General features: G+C 47.4%; 1 protein-coding gene and 1 pseudogene across 1 annotated transcript; both read left to right on the forward strand.

Annotated features, from left to right (window-relative positions):
• On the forward strand, positions 1-2,970 carry LOC110289143 (sperm motility kinase Y). Its single transcript, XM_085833048.1, has 2 exons — positions 1-32; positions 1,391-2,970. Exon 2 carries the CDS (start codon positions 1,411-1,413, stop codon positions 2,935-2,937), a length of 1,527 nt encoding a protein of 508 aa, XP_085689174.1. The 5' UTR covers positions 1-32; positions 1,391-1,410; the 3' UTR covers positions 2,938-2,970.
• A 1,594-nt stretch (positions 2,971-4,564) lies between these two features.
• LOC147000490 (FERM domain-containing protein 1-like) lies at positions 4,565-10,285 on the forward strand (annotated as a pseudogene).
• The last annotated feature ends 12,878 nt before the right edge of the window (positions 10,286-23,163 follow it).

Raw genomic sequence — 23,163 nt, forward strand, 5'->3', positions numbered from 1 at the left:
GGCCAGTAGCCAGCCCAGCTGCTGTTCCTAAGGTGGGCCATCAACCTTATTTTCAGGACAGGCTCACTCACTGGCCTGAAGCTGGCCAAGTCTCTGGCCTGGCTGACCAGTCGCTCCCAGACATTTGATATGCCAACCCCATAATCTCAGATTAAACGCCTATGTGGCTGGCTGGTTGTTTATTTATTGATTGGTTGATTTTGGTATGAGTTCAAGAGATAGCATTGGGCCATATATTTTCAAGGCTGTTTGTTTCCTTAGTGTTGGTGTTTTGATTTTTATTTATTTGGATGGATGCTTTTGTTTTATAGTGGTCGGTATTATTTTCTCCCATGGTATTTTATTGTTTTGATTATTTACTTTTGCAGTTTAGGCTGCTTCAGAATATCTCCCTTTTTCAATGTATTTTGGTTTCCTATTTTTACATTGTTCCTGTTTCTCGACTTATTCACTACATGTTATCATTGGCTTATAATTTATACATATTTGCCCTTTGTGATATTTTGGTTTTTCCATCAGAGAGTATTTGAGATGTGTGGGAATGAGCCCACAAGGACCGCGAGGTTCAGAGGAAGGACATCTAGTGGTTCCCGGAGCAGCTGCAGCATCCAGGACACATGGAACTACAGTGGAGGGGAGCTATAGGACCAGGTAGCAAAGAGCCTGACCTGGCCAATGCTAATCTGAATTCCTGGATGCAGGCTGGAATGGTCTCAGGGCTACACTGAAAGCCACTCAAGTGTCATTAACACCGTGTGGCCTCATTCTCAGAGTCTTGATCAGCTAAAAAGCAGTTTTGGCCTTGGCCACTCAAGTTGAGTCTATGGCATTTTGGAATTGGTTTTAGGTTTAATATTCACTGATATTTACCTTTCTTATTGTTTATGGTTATTGAATTTTAATTTTCAATATTTTGCTCTTGGGAAGTATGGTTTTGTTGTGGACGACGAGGTCATGAAATGAAATGGAATTTTCTCTGAAGTGCTGGGGGATATATATCTATTTTGTCTTATACTAATTCTTTCTCCTCTCATTTATTTCATATGTTTTTTTTTCAATCAACATCCACTCATAATATTGATCAGCTGTAGCCCTCCCAGTCCCACTGTCTTATGATTATAGTTTCACCATCTGTATTTAGTATGTGTGTGCTCTTGGCTTTCTAGTTTGGGGTTGGTTTTGTGGTTGGGATTTACTTAGGATTTTTTGACTTTAGCTTTTCACCCATATCTTTTTCATAATTTTTATTCTAGGTCTCTAACTTTTACTTAACCTTTATTTCAAGCACCCTTTCTTTGTTTATTTTAGGTAGCACTTGTAGTAATTTTAGTTTCTATTTTCCTACATCTTTTTCATTATTTTGATTTTATTCTTTTTATGTTATTTTCAGGTACCACTGGTATTGATACAATGCCTCTACATATTGAAGAGGAGTTACCACCGCCCAGTCCTCAGCCCAGTAACCCTGAGGCCGGAAACTTGTACTCCCAATATGAAGTTGTAAGAACTATCGGGCATGGGACTCAAGCCAAAGTCCTCCTGGCCCAGCACCGGCTCACAGGCATACCCGTGGCCGTCAAAGTTCTTGGAAAGAACAAGCCCTGGTTTCAGCCAGCCATGACAGAGACCAATATAATGAAAAAGATCAAACACCCCAATATTGTCTCACTTCTCCAAGTGATTGAGACCAAAACAAGAGGATACCTCATCATGGAACTGGTTGAAGGCCAAGATCTTTATGAATACATCAAAAATGCTGGCCACATAGAGGAGGATGAAGCCCGACGAATATTTTTACAAATACTGTCGGCAGTGAGCTACTGCCACAGACAAGGTATAGTGCATAGGGACCTAAAACCTGATAACATCATGATAGACAAAAAGGGGAACATCAAAATAATCGACTTTGGGCTTAGTACCCAAGTCAAACCCGGAGAGATGTTGGATGAGCCCTGTGGTGCTTATGCTTATGGTGCCCCTGAGTTATTCCTCTGGGAAAGATATGATGGCACAAAAAGTGACCTATGGGCGTTAGGAGTGATATTGTATTACATGGTTGTTGGAAAGGTCCCATTCGACTCGGTCACCATATCTGAGCTGCAAAGGCAGATACTGGCAGGTATATACCCTGCACCCTGTGGGGTGTCCAACGAACTGGAGGACCTGTTGAGACTCCTAATGACAGTAAACCCCAAATATAGGCCGACAGTCACGGAAGTGATGAAGCATCCCTGGTTCAAAGGCCACTGGAAAGGGTTAACAAATATTCATGAGGAACCAGTCCCTGTCAGACCAGATCCTGACATTGTAGACGCGATGCAGTATATTGGGTTCCGAGCAAAAGATATTAGAGAATCACTCACAAAAGAAAAATTTAATGAAATGTCAGCTGCATATTATTTATTGGAAGGGCAGGCTCTCCAGAGGGAAGTCCGCTCAACCCAGGCTCCAACAGTGAGTCAAGTTAAGGCCCCATTCCCTTCCATCGATGCTGGTGCTGCTTCATGTTTTAAAATTAAGAGGAGTGGAAGCGCTCCCATCCTTGGCAGATCGGTCTGGCCATCCTCCATTGGTCAAGTGCCGGCCTATGGCCAGAAAGTTAGGCAAAGAGCAGGCAGAAGATCCACTGGACATGGTCTTCTCTTCCGGACAAACCAGATGACACCCACACAGGGCCAACACCACATACGTGCCATGAGTGTCCCCTGCATGCTTTCAACAAGCAGCATAAGTGAACAGAGCGTCAGTGAGAAGAGAGAAGAGAATCTCTCCCACAGTGCGTTAGCAGAGGATAAGCCCATCCCCAGCAGGGGCTGGCGCAGAGGCATCATGCGATTTACAAGAAGGTTGGGGAATGCCATCAGGATGCTGTGTTGCTGCATTCCATCAACAAGAAAACCTCGGCTGGGGCAGAGCAGAGTCTCTCCCCAGAAATGAGGCCCAGGGAGAAATTCCAGAGACACAGCAGCAGGCAGGGCCCAGGTACATTTTTGCTTTGTCCTTCCCAGTTTGCTGTGTGTTGGTCCATCCTCTGTCTCCAGTTTCCATTTTCCCCACCCAATTCTTACCTTCTTAACCTTCTCTAAGTACTTTACAATTCTTCCTCAACCCCAAGCCTTCTCCCTCTTCTGAATTTCTCCTCTTCCCAGCAGGGACGCCATATGAACGATTTCTACCCCACTCAACACAGTTGTCTTGCTGACCCCATCTCATCCCCTGGACTTCATGTTCCCTAAAGAAAGTAGCTCCCACAGGGTGAGGACATTGGTTCATGGACTCTCTCAGGTGATACTGGCCCTAGCAATTTGCCAATCAATCACAAAAGCTGAAGAACAGATTCTTACATTTTTAAAATAACATCACACCCAGTAAGCTTCAGAACTAATAACAAGCAATGTCATTGAATAAGTATCAACAGCATAGTTTGCTGGTTATTGACAATGGTCAGACTTCTGCATGCGTGCATAGGTTTGTGCATACTGATTGTTCTTTTGTTCCTAAGACCTAGTGGTGTATACATTTTTATAGGAAACACTTCTAAGTGATTTCTCCTTGTCGATTGTGAAGTAGAAAAAAAAAAAGACATTTAATACTAAGGCTAGTCAAAACCCTACATGGTATTCTAAGAATTCTACCTCAGTATTTCTTTTGTCTAGAATTAATTATTTTGTCTCTTTCACAGTGTCATCTGGGAACTTTTTCACATCCTGAGTATTAACAGGAGGCTATTTGAAACACATGGCCCTGAAAAAGACACAGGTGTAGAAGCTACAGCAGCGGCAGCAGCAGCAGCAGTAAACCCCCTGGCTTCCCTGTCTATGTAAGAATTTCTGATAGACTATTTCTGGAACCAGATAGCACACTGAGAACCAATTCTGAACACGATTTCAATGAATATTAGCATTCATAGGAGACATATCAATATTCCTGAAGGGTCCATTCCTGGGAGACTGAATTAGATGACAGAAGCAAGAGCATGGTATGTTCTTAATGAGGAACACCTTCTTCAAAGCTGATGATGTAGACGGTCTGAAGGAGCATTTTTTTGGGGAGTCAGGGTCTCATCCCCTTCTGTCAGGGCACACAGTGCTCCTGGCCTTGCATCCTGCCTGATCATGGTGGTATTGCTTGCTTTCATTCTAGCAGTCTTCACACACCCAGCACTGTGGCCCTGACCTTTGTTCCCTGCTCAGCCACTGAGTTCCTGGTCTTTCCCAGCCCCTGTCTGGATAGGGACGGCAGAGACAGTGCAGCTACAGATGTGAGCTCCTCCCCTGCACCATAACCAGAGAGGACATCAGAGAATTAACATAGTGGCACCAGTGGGACCAGAGACAGAAGGACTCAAGTCCAAGGGTGCTCACCAACCCCAACCCCAACACTGCAAAGGCTGGCAGTGACCTGTAAGAGCAGAGTAGGCCATGCCTTTGTGTCCTGCATAAACCTACATAGCTTGACAGCTCAGAGTACCTTGGCCTGCTCAGCTGCAGAGTGGTATCCACCCAGCCTCTGTAAAGACTAAAAAACCCAGGTACCTTAGGCTTTCCTCACCTGTACCCTGGAAATGGAGATGGTGAGCATCAGCTAGTTCTTGCAGAAGCCTAGCTTGACTGCCATACAGAGCAAAAGATTCTGGGGTCTGTGCGCCCTGCCTATGTTCTCAACAAGTGGCCTACCACACTTCTTAGATATGTGCCTTAGGCCTTACACATCTGCCTTGCAGAGCTATCTCCGGTGCCAGGCTGGAGGCCAGACAGCTTTTCCCAAAGATTCTCTCAACCCACACTCACACAGTCTCTCACTGACAAGTTTTTCCAAGAACAGTAGCTGTGGGGTTGAAATGAGCTCAACAGACCTCTAAAGAGAGCTGCATCTATGGTCCTTGTGGACACCTGGGTGACATGAGAGGGGAGCAGAACCAAAGATTTATAAGCATCACATCCTCACCTTTGGGTGTGAGGCTAAGGCAGATAAAGTCTGGACATAGTCTGTAGCTAGCTTATTGGTTCTGGATCCAGGAAGTCAGTATAGAGAAAGGGCAGGGTGGGGTCTGAGCTAGCTGGTGACCCTGTCCTCAGATTATCAACAAGAGAGGAGTTGACTACATCCTAAGGCACGCAGCTGCCATGCACCATGAACATGGTGGACTCCATGCACCAGGGTCTGACTCCCAAGGAGGCAATACTGTGCTTCACCAGGGATGCTTGCCTACTTGAGGATGTTCCTGTCCACTTCTTCTGGCTGTACAAGGTTGACCCTGAGGTGTTGGGAATGGGAGGAACACAGGAAAAGGGTGGTTCTATTCCCCAGACCTGACAAAGTGACTCAGACTCCAGGCAAGTGTAGGTAGGACTGTCCCTCGGGCCTGGATTGCATGTGGTGAGTTGGTGGCTGTCCTGGAGGTGGCATGCTGCATTTGTCTGGTGTCAATTCTGTTAAAACTTTGCTCAGTCTTTGCTGTAACTGGTTTGGTCTAACATTGATTGGACTGGTATGCCTGTCCTCTCTGGGTGTCTCCCATTCAATGCCTGAGCACTGCATGGCCTGTGTTCCCAGGTGACAGCCTCCCACAGAGCACAGTAAGTGTGGAACTTGGGTCTACGAGGTTCACAGAACTCAAATATCTAGAGAAGCCTACCACATACACATGTGCCCTCGGCATATGTAGGGAAACAAGAGAGGCTTAGACAGAGCTCTTGGTTTGTGGAGACTCTAGCCTGTTAGATGGACCTCCTTCCATTTGCCTCTGGGTCAAAGCCTAAGCCTCTGATTGTGTTCTTTAAGGAAAAGAAGGAGGATCACCCTACTCTTCTCCTGGGACTCACTCTGAATGGAGTAACCATCTATCAAGTGAGGACTCCTCTTTCTTTCCCATCTCCTGCTGCCACAGAGCCCACCCCATGCTCTGGTTCCCACAGTTCACTTGACTTCTGTCTTTTAGGAGGTAGACAACACTCCATAGCTGCTCTGTGACTTCCCCTGGTCACTTATTTCAAAGGTGACATTTCTGGTGGGCATCTGAAGGGGAAGGCATCTATAAACTCAGGAGTCCAAAGAATCCTGGACCCAACAACCTCAGCCTCACCAATGCCATCCAGAGCTCCCTGAGGCTACTCCACACCCTCAGGCATCTCTCAGTCCCCACATACAGGTCTGGTATTGAACTCACAGTGGTATTGAACTCTCTGAGCGAGATATAGCTCTGAATGCCAACAATGCCCCACTCACCAACAAAAGGAAAAACCACGGTACCTTAGAGATACAACTGTTAGCCTCTGTCCCCCTTCCACATTCCCTAAGACATGACAGTGAGGATTGCTGCACAGCAGAATGGCTCCAGACACTGATTATGGTTCACTACAAACCCTGCATGCCAGACTGTTGTACAGCCATAAGCAGGGGGGTCCTACATAGTAGGGCTGCCCCAGGTTTCTTCTGCATTCTCAAGGCTGGAGATCAATGGTACTCACAGTGACCTGAGACCTGTTTGCACAGGGTCACCAGTTCTCAACCCTGGAAATATGGGACCAGGGCCAAGTAGGGGCTTATGATTGACATTCATGTATTTCTCTCCTGCTTCTGGCACAGTTTTCTGGACTGTAAAATCACATTGTCCTTTCTGTCTGTCCAGGGGAAGAAGCTGGAAATCCAGCTAGAAGGACTGTCGGCAACACAGAAGCTGCTGTTCTACACGGGCCATACCTGGTGCTCGCATTTCCTGCTGCAACTGCCCTGCTTCGCACTACCCATCGGCTTCACCTCAGCTTGGAGCCTGTGCTGCAGTGGCTACAAAAGCTGGAGGAGGCAGAAAGTGGGTATTAGATCCACCTGGGACTGCGCACCCAGCTGATGGCTGCACACACCCTCTCTAGGGTCTGAGGAAATAGCATATCATCTCCTGGAGACCACTCAAGGAGTTGGCTGGCTGTGTTGAAAGGGGAATCTGTAGAAAATCATCATTGATGGTGGTCATCGGTCCTATTCCTCCTTTTATGGGTTAGTATGAAACGTGGGAGTCATCTTTCCTTCACTCCAAGATGCCTATGATTCTTCAGTGTAATTTTCCTTACATCCTTAGCCTTGCAAAGAGCCAGAGATGTAGCCTGGAAGGGGGAGAGCCTTGGTGTTGCCTAAAGACCCACTGTTCTCTCCACTTTTCTCTTTTCTTTTCTTTTCTCTTCTCTTCTTTTCTTTTGGGAGGGAGGGGGGTTTCAAGACAGGGTTTCTCTGTTTAGCCCTGGTTGTTCTGGAACTCATTTTGTAGACCAGCCTGGCCTTGAACTCAGAAATCTTAGTGCCTCTGCCTCCTGAGTCCTGGGATACCGGTGTGTGCCACCATGCCTGGCCTCTCTCCACTATTCAAAGTCTCCACTGAGAGAGGACTTGACTTGCTGCACACTGAAGCCACAGTGCACTGGCAGGAGAGTATGCCTCTGTGCATGTATGTGTGTACATGCATGTGTGTGTGTGCATATGTGGGTGTGGGCACATGTGTGCATGCCTGTGGCTATATGCATATGTCTTTATGTACATACTACTTGTATATGTGTGTGCACTACCAGTGTGCTTTGTGTGTTCATGAATGTGTTTGTGTGCGTGTGTGTGAGAAGGACAGAGAGACAGACAGACAGAGGGACAGAGAGGGAAAGAGAGGGAGAGAGAAAGGGGGGAGTGAGCCATGAGCAAGAAGAACTCTCTGCCTATGTTACATGGCAGGCCCTCAAGGATGCCATGTGCATATTCCAGGACCATACAACCTCAGAAGCAATTGATGGGCTCTGTTTTTACCTGCTCCTGTCCTGCATGACAGACCACCAGGGCTGCTGAGGATGGCTCTGCAGCTAAGCGACAAGTGTCACAGCCAGAAGACCCATCACAAGGGGATGCTAGGAGCCTGCTGGGGAGTAAGTCTATTCATGGTTGCCAAGCTGTCATGGGAATGCAGAGCTCATTCTCCAAGGATGCAGCTTTGCTCTATGCGCCTAGGCTCCGATGTATCTCAAGGGTGGCAGGACACTGATCACCACTGGCTCCCGGAACGCAGGGGTACTTCATGTTCCTCCAACACTAGCTCTTGTGCTGCTTTTCACACAGAGAAGAAGAGCTATCAGGAATCCTATACAGTGACCTGCTGGAGCTAAACCTGGACCTGGAAGCAAGCAGCAGGAACTCCCTGGGTAATGAGGATAATAAGAGCAGCACGCCACATCTCCTCCACTGCCTCTCATTCTGCACCAAAAGCCATGGCAGCTCCCACACAGCAGGCATCAAGCCTAAAAGCCTAACTCCCAGCAGGAATAATGTGAGTTGTCTGTGATTGAGCCCACAGGGACCTCAAGGTTCTGTGGGAGGACATCTAGTGGTTCCTGGAGCAGCTGCAGCAGCAAGGACACAAGGAACTACAGTGGACGTGAGCTATAGGACTAGGTAGCAAATAGCCTGAACCTGGCCAGTGCTAATCTGAATCCCTAGGCTCAGGCTGGAATGACCACTCAGGGCTACACTGAAGGCCGCTCAGGAGCAAGCAATGTGTCACTAACACTGTGGGTGGCCTCCTTCTCAGAGTCTTGTCCAGACAAAATCAGCTGGCCTTGGCCACTGAAGTTGTATCCAGACTCTGTGGGCAACAGTATAGAATATCGGCCAGAGTATGAAATCACATGTGTGTGGCCACTGGGTGCTCCCTGGACTCACTATAGATGGGCACAGAGAAGGCACCATTTCTGCGACTTCAGGGGTAGGGAGAGCTCAGCTTTCAAGAGCAGGCAAACTCTGCTTCTCCTAACCTTGTCTCTGGGGGAGGAAATGGCCTCACTAGTGAGATAGGCTCATCTGGGACCCTGCACACTGGTGTATGTCACAGACAGCTCATGTCTTGCTGACAGTTCAGATCCCCAGCTGGCCTCATCTCAGACAGTCCTATGAGGAGGGGTATTTGTTTCTAATTCAGAGTTATGGAGGAGAGGGCCCAGGACAGGATGGGTCCACAGCAGTGTGTATGGGCAGTGATGCTGTCTTGGCCCTGCTTACTCATCTCTTCTTCATCCTCTACATTCTCCTCCCCTTTATTTAGCAGCCACCCAGAGACCTTCGCAGAACTGTGGGTCATGCTAATCAGAATGAGGGGGCATAGGTCACATCGCAGGTAAGGATTCCATTCAGTCCTTTTGGCTTCCACCCTGCCCACCTAAGATTTCCAAATTGGGTCCTCAGGGTCCTGGAGAATCCTTTACAGGCAGTCCTGGAGGGACAGCCAGGTTCTTGGGAACACTGGGTTTAGCAGTGCTTCTCTGCTTCAGGCTCACAGCCTTAGTGAGTGGACTTGTTGAGTGGCTCACCAGGTGCATAGCAGTGTTGCACCCTCCAGTGGTGGACATGCAAAACGGCAGGATATTATTTCCACCTTTCTTTACCTCTTATTATAAAGGGCTGCTACCAGACACCTCAGGACCTATGAAACTTGAGTTCCCACCACCATAGGGCACCAGAGAGACTACACTAGAGGCCCTGTGAAACCTAGGTAGAGTATAATGTGCGTGACTCTACTACCTGTGGTATGTGTTGGGTCTTCAGAGCAGAACCTAAAGTCTGTCATGGCTAAGTCTGTCATGGCTGAAAAGCATAAGTTTGCCCATCAATGTGGAACAACTGTCAGCTGATGGAACCCAGACAGTCAGTGGAGAAGTTTAAGTGAAAGGTGGCCCTCCTTAAATTCTCAGATGCTTCCAGGGTAGTGTATGGTGACCACATCCAGAGCCATTTCTAAAAGATATAAGTGAAAAAAGACGACAATGGGGAGAGAATTCTTATCTGGCCAGCATCCCTTGGTTCCAGTGGGGACCCAAAGAGGTCATATACCAAGGCAAGGAGGCTGCCTAGAACATCTGGGATGTTTCGGAGCTACACAAGAGCCCACGGCCCAGCCTGGAAAAAAACCCTAAAGTATCAGGGATTATCAGCGATTCTAAGGTAGGGTGGGATATGGAGCTGATGAATGCTGGGATGGTTGAAGGAAACAGCACGAGGTAAACTTCAGGGAAGTGTGTTGTGAGAGCTAAGACAGGGCAAACCAACAGGATGGACTATCAGGCCCAGGATAGATAGCCTATGCAAGAATTAGAACTGTCTGAGTAGAGCTGGCTTCTGCGGCTGTAGGAACACTGAAAGCACATATGCAGGAGGACTACCAGCACACTCTTATATCTCTCTGCAGGTTGGGGAGGCAGAGGACAACCACATCGGTGACCAGTATGTCTGCCTAGTCATCCAGACAGCTCATGACTAGCTCACACAGCAACCCCTGAGGCTGCACACTGGTGGAGCTGCTGGTTTTCAAGAAGTTAACTCCTCTCAATGGAATGAAGTTCCTAAGCTTCCTTTCCCTGTACTGGCCATGTGAAGACCCACCCCTACAGGACATTGTCGTGTAGCGAAGATCTGTACAGCCGTCCCGTCTGTGCCAGCCAGCCTTGAAGGTGGCTTGCTATCATTCCAGCACCACCAGCCTTTGTCCACGTCTGGGCAAGGCAGTTCTTGGCCCTCAACCCATCTTCCCCCCATATCATTCTGTTTTGTCTGCCCACTGGTAGGAGATGGGGAACCAGCTCTGACACTAGTTTGGGCATGGGGAAGGTCCAATTCTTCCTGTCCCTGGCTCTCAGCTCCTGGGATTCTCAGGAGCAAAAGTATCTGAGAGAAACAAGAGTCAATGTTAGCCCTGAAGCTGCTTGGACTCCTGTCTTATTTTCTAGAGAATGTGTCATGGTGGGTCTTGGGCATTAGAGGGAGCCCTATGACTGCAAAGCTAGCCTAGGCTCCACAGACCCAGAGCAGGCTACTGCAGGATCTCCAAATCACAAGTCTCTAGTTCCTCTTCCCATGTCTAGCTTATAAGTCATGTAAACGACACAGAGGTCTCCCTAGCAGCATGGCTCAGTTCCACAGGAGACACTGCCACTGGCTATGCAAACAAGACCCCATTGGATGCAATGGGAAAGAACTTACCCCACTCTTCTGGCTGTGGAGGTTGCCTCCACTTGGCAGGACAGTGTTGCTGGTGCAGAGGGTAGGGCTGTTTGGGGTCTCCTCTCCTCACCTTAGTCAAGAAGGTCCAGGGGCCATTAAGCAGGTACAGATCATGAGCTCTGGGAAGGTATAGGCTCGGTTATGGAGCCCTCAGGATTCCTTACTGCCTAAGATACAAAGAAGTACTTGATGTCAGTTTACTTGGACAAGAGGAGGCTTGCATGACACTGCTTGTCACAGATTCTTGGTAGTTGTGCCAAACTTGCACCCATTGGTTATTGGAGCCACATCTGGACACCCTTTAACATTTGTCAGAGTGGAGCTCAAGACTGGCTGGCTGGGTGTGGAAGCACCTTCTCATCTAGGCCTTCTGTGTTATACTCATCTCAGTCAGAACTGGTGGTTTGGGGATAGTCAGCCAGGATTTCAGCTAGTGTATGGATTCACACAGGGGCACTGGTTGAGTTAAGGGTTCTGTTCCCTGGATAGTGTGATACAGAACAGACTGGGAACTGTAGGAAGGCAAAGGCACCAACCCCTCATGCCTGGCTCAAGCTGCAATCCAAAAGATCAGTGTTCCTCATTGGTGCAAAATAACTTGAACCTGCCCTGACTGCGAGGCATAATATATTCCATTAGAACACCTTTGTAAAAAAAAAAAAAAAAAACCTGGTGTTACATGTGGTCTGTACCAATTGTGGTGGCCCTGCATGTGTCAGGACTGGTGTCAGGACATGTCCCACCCACACAGGCAAACATGCAGTTGCATATACAGACACCACGCACGCACACACACACACAAACACACACACACAATCACACTCACACTCACACACACAAACACACACACACACACACACACCACAATCATACACAAATGTAGACATTCACTGATTAGCATGTTGGAAGTCTGCCATGGGCATGTGTCCAGCATGCCTACCCTCACCACATATGTTCCTGAAGAGTGTGAGCCAGGGCTAGTCCCGTCCCTTGCTGGGGCCCCTATCCCACAAGCTCATGTAAGGTCACTCTGCTCCTTCATATCCTTGCCTGGCCTCAAGCATGTCACCTGGCCCTGGGGTTCACAAGTGATCCCAAGGAATAAAGTCATCCATGTCCCCAGTTTTACATGGCAGCACATAGTGCTGACACCCAGCAGGAGTCAAGTGTGGACAGGTATTTGGCAAGGGTCTAGGTCCTTGGCTTTGTCAGTGTCTTCACCACCACAGAGCTCCTGTGGGACCAAAGCACTCCAGACAGAGCTGGGTATGTGCTGGGTAGCATAGCTAAGTATGCCTGTGAGGAATAGGTAGGCCCAACACGCCACAGTACATCCTTCTCTGGGCCTGGATATGCCTGTCTGCCCTTCCCACCAGAGCATGGCTGGCGGTTACAGCTGCTCTTCATTTTCTTTGTGAATAGAGCAGTAAGAACCCAGCTGGTGCCTCTGGTCTTCAGGGAGCAGGCAGAGGTCTTGTGCTCAGTTGTCCCTGACTAGATCCAGGAATTGCCTAGAATTGTGGTTTTCAATACTCTCCGGAGCAGCAGAGGCCAGCTCAGCTCATCCTTAGTGTGTGTGCAGCAGCTAAGGCTGCATGGAGGTCAGGACCTGTGTCCTGTGTCTTCACAGACAAGAAGGAGCCAAGACCATTGGCTGACCCTGAGAAGTCATGTGGGTCCCCTAAAAATTTCTATTTCTGTCCTTCCTCTGGGCCTGTGGAGAGGCATGGGGAACTATGCCAAGTTTCTGTGGCCATGAGACTTTGGAGAGCTGCAGACTGTGGTCATGATCCTTAGGGAATGGAGAGGAATATTAGAGATCAGGCTCTCCTCAAGCCTCTTCTCAAGAGGGTGCAACGGGGGCACGGTGTGGGCATAAGATGGGCACAGGCAGAATCCCAGAGTCTCCTTACTATATTTGTCTATGAGACTGGTGAGAGAAAGCCACCACTCACAGTCTCTCTGTTCCCTGAACAGAGGCTTGAACTCTGTTAATAGGTCTCTCATACAGACTGGCCTGCTGGTCCTATGATAGAATCAGGCTGAAGGTACAGCTAGGTGTCCAGCAAAGAGACACCGCCTGGGAGCACAATTGTCCAGCTACAGCCATGGAGTATTTCTGCAGGATTCACAGGGTCTGGAGCCCCAAAGCCTGCTGTTAGGCCCTGGTACCCACTGTTTAAGGGGGATGAGAAACTCTGGATGGGGTGTGCAGGCAATGGTGGTTGTTTTTGTGACATGGTCATCGGAGAAGAGTGACTACACAGAAGCGATGACCCCACCTCATTAGTCAGTGGAAGCCAGAACCCTGCTCCACTTTACACTTCTGATGGGAGTGCCTTTGCCTTATGAATGTCTCTGACCTGAGGTTTCATAGAGGTGGCCACCCAAAAGCCATGAGGCTGGGTACAGGCAGGACAACTATTCCAGCACCAATGGAGATGAAGGTTTGGGGTTCCAATAGTACATTGACATGGTTGCACTTTTGAAAACATGCTGACGAAGACATTTGCCATGTGTCATTGAGATCTTCTCCCCTTTCACTTTATAGCATCACATGTCTGGAGATCAGTGGCACTATGGGACCGCCACAGATAGAATCCATCCCAGGACCTGTGATGGAGTTGTCTTTAGCTCAGGGATACGAAAGATGGTCATCAGCTGGATGTGTTATGGCTCACTGAGGGCAGCAAGCATGCTGGAACTTGGCACCTTGGCTCATTCCACTCTGGAATGGATAGACGAGTGTAGACCTCATGTCATGATGGCAATGTGTCAACTGCCCCTAAGTCAGAACATATGGTATTGGGGCCATATAGGGTCAGGACACAAAAGAACCAGCCTCCAAATCAACAAGCTTTGGGGAAAAGGAAACTTTAAAAGTTTCTAGAAAGAAACTACATTGGCCACACCAGGAGGAAACTAGGGCCAGAAGGCAGCACAGAAATGAGAAATAAATTAAGCCATTGCTTATGAGCTGCTGACCATCATAAGGGTGCTGTCAGGCTTTGCAAGTAGCTCAGTGACACTACTTGCTCAGCACAGGTATGGTCCAGCATTTGATCCCCAGCACCATGAAACAGAAGACATGGTAACTCTTGAGTCTGGTGCCTATTTAGCCACATTTTAGAGGCTGGGGCTTGGTGGTGTTTAATCTTGCCTTCATTTATCTTCAGAAAGACAGCATTTGTCCTATTAATTCTTTCTTGCAAAAAGAGCACTACCCTGGGACCATCTATAAAGGGTTCAGGCCTCAAAATCAGGTTGAAGATGAAGCACTAATCTTGGAGCCTCAAGTGCTATGTGGAGAAGCTGATTTTCAGGGACATGTGACCATGTCCCCTGAATCATTTGTCTGCACAAAGCCCCAACCAGCATACAGAAGCAGATTCTAGCTACCAGGTACAAGGCTGTGGGCCATTGGCTCTTCTTTGATCCTCACCTGCTCATCCTCCGTGTGGCTCCCTGCAAAATTCTTGGCCTGGGCTCTGTCCTGACCTACTCTTGTGTCTATACCTATGGAACTCTGGAGTGTCCTGTGCAGCTGGGTTTAGTTGCATCCCATTGGTACCTTCCTGGAGTCAGCAGCAGACACTCGGGGTAGGGTTGGCCAATGGTTCAGGCCTCTAAGCAGAACCCAGAATTCAAGGTTACAGAGTACTGAAGGTCTGCTGAACAGACTTTGTTCCAATGTAATTCCCTGAGGTGGGGACCTTTGTCCTTTAGGCATCTGGGCTTCAAGTCCCAGCCTGTGGGTAGGGTGGGGGGCTGTGAACAGGGCCTAAGGCAGTAACACTAAGGTAGGAGGAAGAAGACACCCCTTTTGTAGGATGTGAATGTCAGTGGGCAGTGGGGCCAGCTGCTCACCAGCAAAACCTCTTGATCTTTTACAAGAGGATCAAGTCTAGGGGCCACTGAAGGCAAAAATGACTACTCTGATACAGCTGTGTCTTGGGAAAGGGCATGGAAAGTTGTGGGAAGGGGCCAGGAGAGCAGGAGTGGTGTGCAAGTTTAAGGCCATTCAGCCTGGGATTGGAACTTTAGGGCCTGGGGCATGCTGGTCATCCTGGTCAGGGATGTGTGGACAGTTCCAGAGTGGCATACCTACAATAGACCTCTCCTCTCAGTCTACTCTGGTTGTTGAGCACCTGCCCTGTGGGTGTGAGGGCTGTGGGTGTGATGGCTGTGGGTATGATGGCTGTGGGTGTGAGGGCTGTGGGTGTGAGGGCTGTGTGTGAGTGTGGTGGGTGTGAATGCCGTGGGTATGAGTGCTGTGTGTGTGAATTTGGTGGTGTGAGTGCTGTGTGTGAGTGTGGTGGGTGTGACAGCACACTGATGCAGAAGACAGAAAAAGCACAAAGTGCCTAACAGTTCTATATTTTTTATCTGTTGCTTGCCTATTGAAACTATAATGATTTGATATGTGAGGTTGGATCAGATCCACTTATTGATCAGCCTATTAGCTGTGTAAGAACAATAATGTAGAAACTACAGAACCAATGAGGCTGTCATCTGTTAGCTGTCTATGATCCAGCTGCTTATTATCACTTACTGACTGACTTATTGGTTGTTTATCTCTCCATATCTACCATCTGCTATTTTGACTCTGCCTCCTGCAGACACCAGTAAGAGATTCCATGTCACACACCTCCCTTCATCCACACACAGGACACAGACTTGCATTAATTCCTAGAACACATACCTCCTCTCTCTGGAACAGGATAGGAGGCCAGAAGCATTTTCCTGAGATTCAAACCAAATGTTCCCTAAAGCCAGCAGCTGTGACTCCTCTCAGAAAACTCTTCCTCTCAATTTCCCAAACTCTCTCCTTTCCTCAATACCTCAATTCCCTTTTCCTGTGACCTAACTCTGAAGTTCAGGAAAGACACAGCAATGAAAGCAAGGAGCAGGCTGGCCTTGCTCTAGCCAGAAGGCATTGTAACATGCCATTACCCTGCACATCCATGCATGCAGACTCATTAATAGGCTTGCTATTTAGGGGTTAGGCCCTGTCTGATTTAGAGCCCATTGGGGCCGGTTGCTAGTTATCTAAGCTTCTGCCACCTAGCCAAGGATCATCCTCCAGTCACAGGAACATGCACCACTCTGTTCGTAGACCACCACTTGAATGCTGCTTGCTTTCCTGGTGATGTGGAGGATAACAGCTGTGTCACACATTGGGAGCAGAACTGGGAGACACAGTCATAATCTAGTGTACTTTGCTGCTGAGGACACTGTGGCTCTGCTCTGGACATAAGGCACCATGGAAGAGACCCAAGCTCTGCCTTACCTGCCCTGTGGACAGTGTCTGATGAAGGAAGGCTAAATTCACAAGATGAAGTCCCTGGGGGCTTCATCTTGGCCATGGTCAGGGTCTATCAGGGAAAGAGACAATTAAGGAGCAGGGAGCCACCCTATCTCTAGTTTTATCTTCCTCTTACTCCTTCTCCTGCATCCCACTGATGTGTTGTTAAGCCAGTACCACTGGTCAGACACAGGGGTCAGTGTCTGGTGATGTCCAGCTCTATCCTGGTTCCATCCATGAGGGTACTTGGGGTCCTAAGCCGAATCTCCAGGCCTGATCCTTAAATAGCTCCTATTGTCCCTGCCAGGGAAGGTATTCATGATCCTGTGGGAGACTTCCTGAATGTTCTGGTAGTCCTACCATCCCTCATTCAGGTAGTCCCACTCCAGATTCCCCTTTTGTCTCAGGCTCAATGCTGCTGGTTCACATCCTATTGAAATCATCCTGAGTGATAGGATACAGGAAAAATCAAACCCTCAGCTAATGATAGGCAGCCAGGTCACTGCTGTCCCCACGGGTCTGGAGGATGTGTATCCGGGCTTCTGTGCCAGCTTGGTAAAGCTAAGGTACAACCCAGACCATCTGAGAACCAGAATTAGAGTTATGATACCAAAAGTGTTTCCTGTCAATGTGGTCTCTTTAGCTATACACAATACCAACAGCAGGTAGATCTATTGGACCTCTTCAAGGTCTGTCACAATGAAGCTGGCCTTAATGGCCCTGGCATCCATGTTGGAAATGCACACAGGCTGGACTCTGAGACAGGTGAAATAGATTGCCCTCTTTATTGTCTAGGCTCACTTAGCTGTAATAGCTACTCATAGTTCTACAGAGAGGAGTCTGGGGGCTAGCCACCCTTTCTCTGGGATATGAGGCTTCTTGTAACTTATGCCCAGCTTGGAACACCTCTTCCTAAAGAGTATTAGTCCTGTGGGCCTGGCACCATGCTGACTCTTGCAAGCCACTCACGACCTGTGTTAACCCTATGGCCTTCATTCCCATCAGAATGGGAATAGAGCTTTAACCTGACTGGGACATAGAGCTGGGAACAGACAGGGCTTATGTATGGCTCTGCAATATATGTGCAGATCCTGGACCTAACCAAATCTCCTGAGGTGACAAGTTCAGCCTTGTCCTCCCTGTCCTTGTGACCAACAATCCAGCTACTCTTCCAGGAGTGGGCCCAGTCAAGCTCCTGATATAGGAGGAGTCTCCCCACCAGGCAACTGCCTCCCCTATCAGATTAGGTTCAAGGGATCTGAGGAAAAGCTGTGCTAAGGCACCATCCAGGCTCACCACCAACCTCAGAGAGCAAACAGCCTACTAAGGGAGAAGAGAAACCTGGTTATGTCTGAAGTGTTGGTGAGCACACACACACACACACACACACACACACACATGCATGCGCATGAGCGCGCGCGCACACACACATTAAAGCAATGACAAGAAGCATATTTCACTGAAGATCCAGTTCTCACACCAGGCCCATCCCTGGCTTCCCCATCTGAGAGCTGAGATCTCTTTTTAGATGGTTTTCTGTCAAGTTGCCGAGCTCTAGCTCAAATTTTAGGCCTCATAGGGTCTCAGCCATGTGCTTCAGCCCAGGGGATATATACAGACTAATTAGTAACTTTGCATCACTGCCTTTTAAAAGAAAAATTAAAAATGCCAGGTGTAAAGCATGAAAAATGACATTTGTGAGTGCCAGACAGCTGTTGGCATGGAGAGAGTCTGCCCACACTCCAAGATGGGACTACAGGGATGGAGAGTGTCTGCTTACACTTTGAGCAGATACTACATGCTACCAAACAAGTGGCATAGGCCCTGGGTCTAAAAATGTCTCAAAGCCAGTAATTCCTCAGTGGGGTCCCTTCTTTAATAGCTTAGAGACTCATCCACAGACTGTGCCTGCCAGAATGAAGACAGCCATGACAGTCTCCCCAAAAGAACTTCATAGTCTGGGTGGAAAGGCTAAAGGAAAGCCCACCATATGCACCAACCTGCAGCACAGTTAATACATAGTGTAAGCTGCACTGACTCACACTGACCCTGTGGACAGAACATGGCAGGGGCCTGGCAGAGATCTAGCTTTGCCAAATTTGTATGGTCTGGGCAAGAGGACAAGCATGGCTGTGATAGCTCCCTCAAGTCTGGTTCTCTGTCCCCTCTGCTTGGGGTCTCCTAGAGAAACAAACTGATGGAATCCTGGAGCAGGTGAGTAAGCTTGCTGTTCCTGTGTGGGGTGTGGTCGCAGTGCTCTAACAATGTCCTGAGGACTTCTGCTAGTGCAGCCACAGTCACTTCATAAATATACACAGCATTAATAAATATAGAAATTTCCACATGGCATTAATATTTTGAGTTTTATTATTAAAAGACATTAAAAATACCAAAATTTTCCATAGTGTTTATTTGGAGACTAAGATATTAAGCTCAATATGTAACTATTAAAATTAAATAAAATATTTAGGCCTCTTCTTTATATTTCATTTCTTTATAACAAATGGAGCTGGCCTTAATGGCACTGGCATCCATGTTGAAAATGCACACAGGCTGGACTCTGAGACAGGTGAAATAGATTGCCCTCTTTATTGTATAGGCTCACTTAGCTGTAACAGCTACTCGTAGTTCTACAGAGAGGAGTCTGGGGGCTTGCCACTCTTTCTCTGGGATATGAGGCTTATTGTCACTTATGCCCAGCTTGGAACACCTGCTTCCTAAAGAGGATTAGTACTATAAACACATCTTTGGTCCTGTGGGCCTGCCACCATGCTCACTCTTGCAAGCCACTCATGACCTGTGTTAACCCCATGGCCTCCATCCCCATCACAGTTGGAAGAATGGGAATGGAGCTTTAACCTGACTGGGACATAGAGCTGGGAACAGACAGGGCTTATGTATGGCTCTGCAATATATGTGCAGATCCTGGACCTCAGTATGTCTCCTGAGGTGACAAGTTCAGCCTTGTCCTCCCTGTCTTGTGACCAACAATCCAGCTACTCTTCCAGGAGTGGGCCCAGTCAAGCTCCTGATCCAGGAGGAGTCTCCCCACCAGACAACTGCCTCCCTTATCAGCTTATGTTCAAGGGATCTGGGGAAAAGCTGTGCTAAGGACCCATCCAGGCCCACCACCAACCTCAGAGAGCAAACAGCCTACTCGGGGAGAAGAGAAACCTGGTTATGTCTGAAGTGTTGGTGAGCACACACACATACGCACACACATTAAAGCAATGACAAGAAGCATATTTCACTGAAGCTCCAGTTCCCACACCAGGCCCATCCCTGGCTTCCCCATCTAAGAGCTGAGGTCTCTTTTTAGATAATCTTCTCTCAAGTTGCCGAGTTCTAGCTCAAATTTTAGGCCTCATAGAGTCTCAGCCATGTGTGAGCCCAGGAGATACATACAGAGTAATTAGTAACTTTGCATCACTGCCTTTTAAAAGAAAAATTAAAAATGCCAGGTGTAAAGCATGAAAAATGACATTTGTGAGTGCCAGACAGCTGTTGGCATGGAGAGAGTCTGCCCACACTCCAAGATGGGACTACAGGGATGGAGAGTGCCTGCTTACACTTTGAGCAGATACTACATACTACCAAACAAATGGGATAGGCCCTGGGTCTAAAACTGACTCAAAGTCACTAATTCCTCAGTGGGGTCCCCTCTCCAATAGCTTAGAGACTTATCCACAGACTGTGCCTGCCAGAATGAAGACAGCCATGACAGTCTCCCCAAAAGAACTTCAAAGTCTGGGTGGAAAGGCTAAAGGAAAGCCCACCATATGCACCAACCTGCAGCACAGTTAAAACATAGTGTAAGCTGCACTGACTCACACTGACCCTGTGGACAGAACATGGCAGGGGCCTGGCAGAGCTCTAGCTTTACCAAATTTGTATGGTCTGGGCAAGCGGAAAAACATGGTTGTGATAACTCTCTAAAGTCTGGCTCTCTGTCCCCTCTGCTTGTGGTCTCCTAGGGAGACAAATTGATGCAATCCTGGAGCAGGTGAGTAAGCTTGCTGTTCCTGTGTGGGGTGTGGTTGCAGTGCTCTAACAATGTCCTGAGGACTTCTGCTAGTGCAGCCACGGTAACTTCATAGCATTCATAAATATATAAATGTCCACATGGCACAAATATTTTGAATTTTCTTATTTAAAAACATCAAAAATACCAAAGTTTTCCATAGTGTTTATTTGGAGACTAAGATATTAAGCTCAATATGTAACTATTAAAATTAAGTAAAATATTTAAACCTCTTGCTTATATTTCATTTCTTCAAAACAAATCTTCCACGATCAAGGAAAAATCCAGACCCAATGTGTGAGCCAACATGAGTTTGCTTTCTGCAAAGCATTTCCTGTCACATTATCTGCATTTCTGCTTCATCAAAAGTACTTCCTGTGTATTAATGACATTCTGGGCTATCAGATAGATAGATACTCCCTTGGCCTGTTTGTCCCTCAAAAGCTTGTCTGAGCTGTGTCTTCTCACCACATATGAATATGTCACAGTGTTCCCTGGGCAACATACATTTTCACAGGAATGAGCTTCTCCATGGGGTGATACACATGGAAAGATGTTTCCAAAGACTCCAGGGGCTCTTGTACATCGTCAGAACACTGTTAGGCCTCCCTCACAGCTACACTTCTGTCTTGTACTTAGTCAGAACGCTGTTAGACCTCCCTCACAGCTACACTTCTGTCTTGTACTTAGTCAGAACTGCAAGTCTGAGGTCATTTCAGGCTAGAAAGAGACTCCCTGAGTCCATTGACATATGGAGGGAACAAAATTGCTAAAAGAGGAGGAGCCTCAGTCTTTTAAACCACTCCCAAGTAAACATAGGCTGTTTATAACAGCTCCCAACTGAGACTGGACTCAGGATAGGCAGATGTGCAAGTCCTACCCACATCCAGAAAGAAAGTGGAATTACTTAACATTTCAGGTGACAGCAGATGCTGTCGAGGATGTGGAAAAGAGAAACACTCTTCCATTGCTGGTGTGATTGCAAGCTGGTACTCAGGAAATCATTCTGGCAGTTCCTCCGAAAATTGGACATAGTACTACCAGAAGACCTAGCAATACATTGTCTGGGCATATACCCAGAAGATGTTCCAACTTGGAATAAGCACACATGCTCCACTATGTTCATAGCAGCCTTTCTCATAATATCCAGAAGCTAGCAAGTACCCAGATGTCCCTCAACAGAGGAATGGATACTGAAAATGTGGTACATGAAATCCTTAGGGAAATGGATGCATCTGGAGGATATCCTCCTGAGTTAGATAAACGAATCACAAAACTACACACATGATATGTACTCACTGATAAGGGGATATTAGCCCAGAAACTTAGAATACCCAAGATACAATTTTCAATACACATGAAACTCAAGAAGAAGGAAGACTGAAGTGTGGATACTTCATTGATTCTTAGAATGGGGAACAAAATACCCATGGAATGAGTTATAGAGACAAAGATCAGAGCTGAGATGGAAGGAAGGACCATCCAGAAATGCTCCAACCAGGGATCCATCCCCTATACAACAACCAACCCGAGACTGTATTGCATATGCCTGAAAGGTTTTGCTGACAGGACCCTGATATAGCTATCTCTTGTGAGGCTATTCCAGTGCCTGTCAAATACAGAAGTGTATGCTCACAGTCATCCATTGAATGGAACACAGGGTTCCTAATGAAGGAGCTAGAGAAAGTACCCAAGGATCTAAAGGGGTTGGCAACCCGATAGGAGGAACAACAATATCAACTAAGTACTTTCCACCCAGTGTCCCATCCAGCATGACTCAGTTGTTTGTGGGTACAAGGAGGACCGCAAACCTGGGAGAAAATGGGATGGGAGAGAAAAGAGGAGTGGAGACCAAGTAGAACATTCCTATCAAGGTCTCAGTTTATTAGCCAGAAATGACGGATTTTAAAGCATACATCAAGGGGAATAGGGAGGGGTTGAGGGGGAATTAACAAAGAACAAAGAAGTGGGCATCAGGAGACACAAGGGCAGAAGTCAGGTGCCAGGTGGCGAGCACTCTGCGTCTTATCTCTGGAAGGTGGAATCCTCCTTAACAGCCTTGGGTGTCAGGCCGGGCTCAGCACCGTAACTCATATCCTTGGATGTCATGGGAGTCAGAAAGAGATAAGGAAGAGGGGACTATAATTCAGCTTTTACATCCTCTGGTGCCAGGAAGTTAACAGGGAGAAGGGAGTGATGACCGGCTCCTTAGCACAAGGCCATTTGCCTTGTGAGGGTGGGAGACTGTGAAAAGCTCACTTTCTCACAGTATGGTCTCCAACACCCAGAGCTGTGTCTCTAGTTGCATATGTAGCAGATTATGGCCTAGTTGGCCATCAATGGCCCTTGTTCTTGCGAAAATAATATGTGCCATTAAAGGAGAATGCTAGGGCCAGGAAGCGGGAGTGGGTGGGTTGGGGAGTAGGGCAGGGGAAGGGTATAGGTGATTTTCAGGATAGCATTTGAAATGCAAATGAAGAAAATACCTAATAAAGAAGAAAATATACACTATAAAGCACCATAGTTATGGCTGTAAACATTAACGTTTACTGAGCAAAATTTTACTCTGTATTAGATTTTCATCTTAGATTCATGATCTCTTTGATGAAAATAAAGCATTCAGACATTGTCTTCACATGCTTAGTTATTAAGGTTATACCTTAGGGCTGTGTGAAAGTAAGATGACAGCCCAAAGGTGTGGCCGAGGAGAAGCTTGTAAAGTCATGATAATGCTCACGTTTGCTGGAGGAAAGCCATTTCCACCATTTAAGCAAGGGTTACTAACTGTTAAATAATGACCAAGAGATGGATT

Source organism: Mus caroli, unplaced genomic scaffold, assembly GCF_978045245.1.
Source record: "Mus caroli unplaced genomic scaffold, Mus_caroli_1 scaffold_18, whole genome shotgun sequence".
Taxonomy (NCBI): Eukaryota; Metazoa; Chordata; class Mammalia; order Rodentia; family Muridae; genus Mus; species Mus caroli.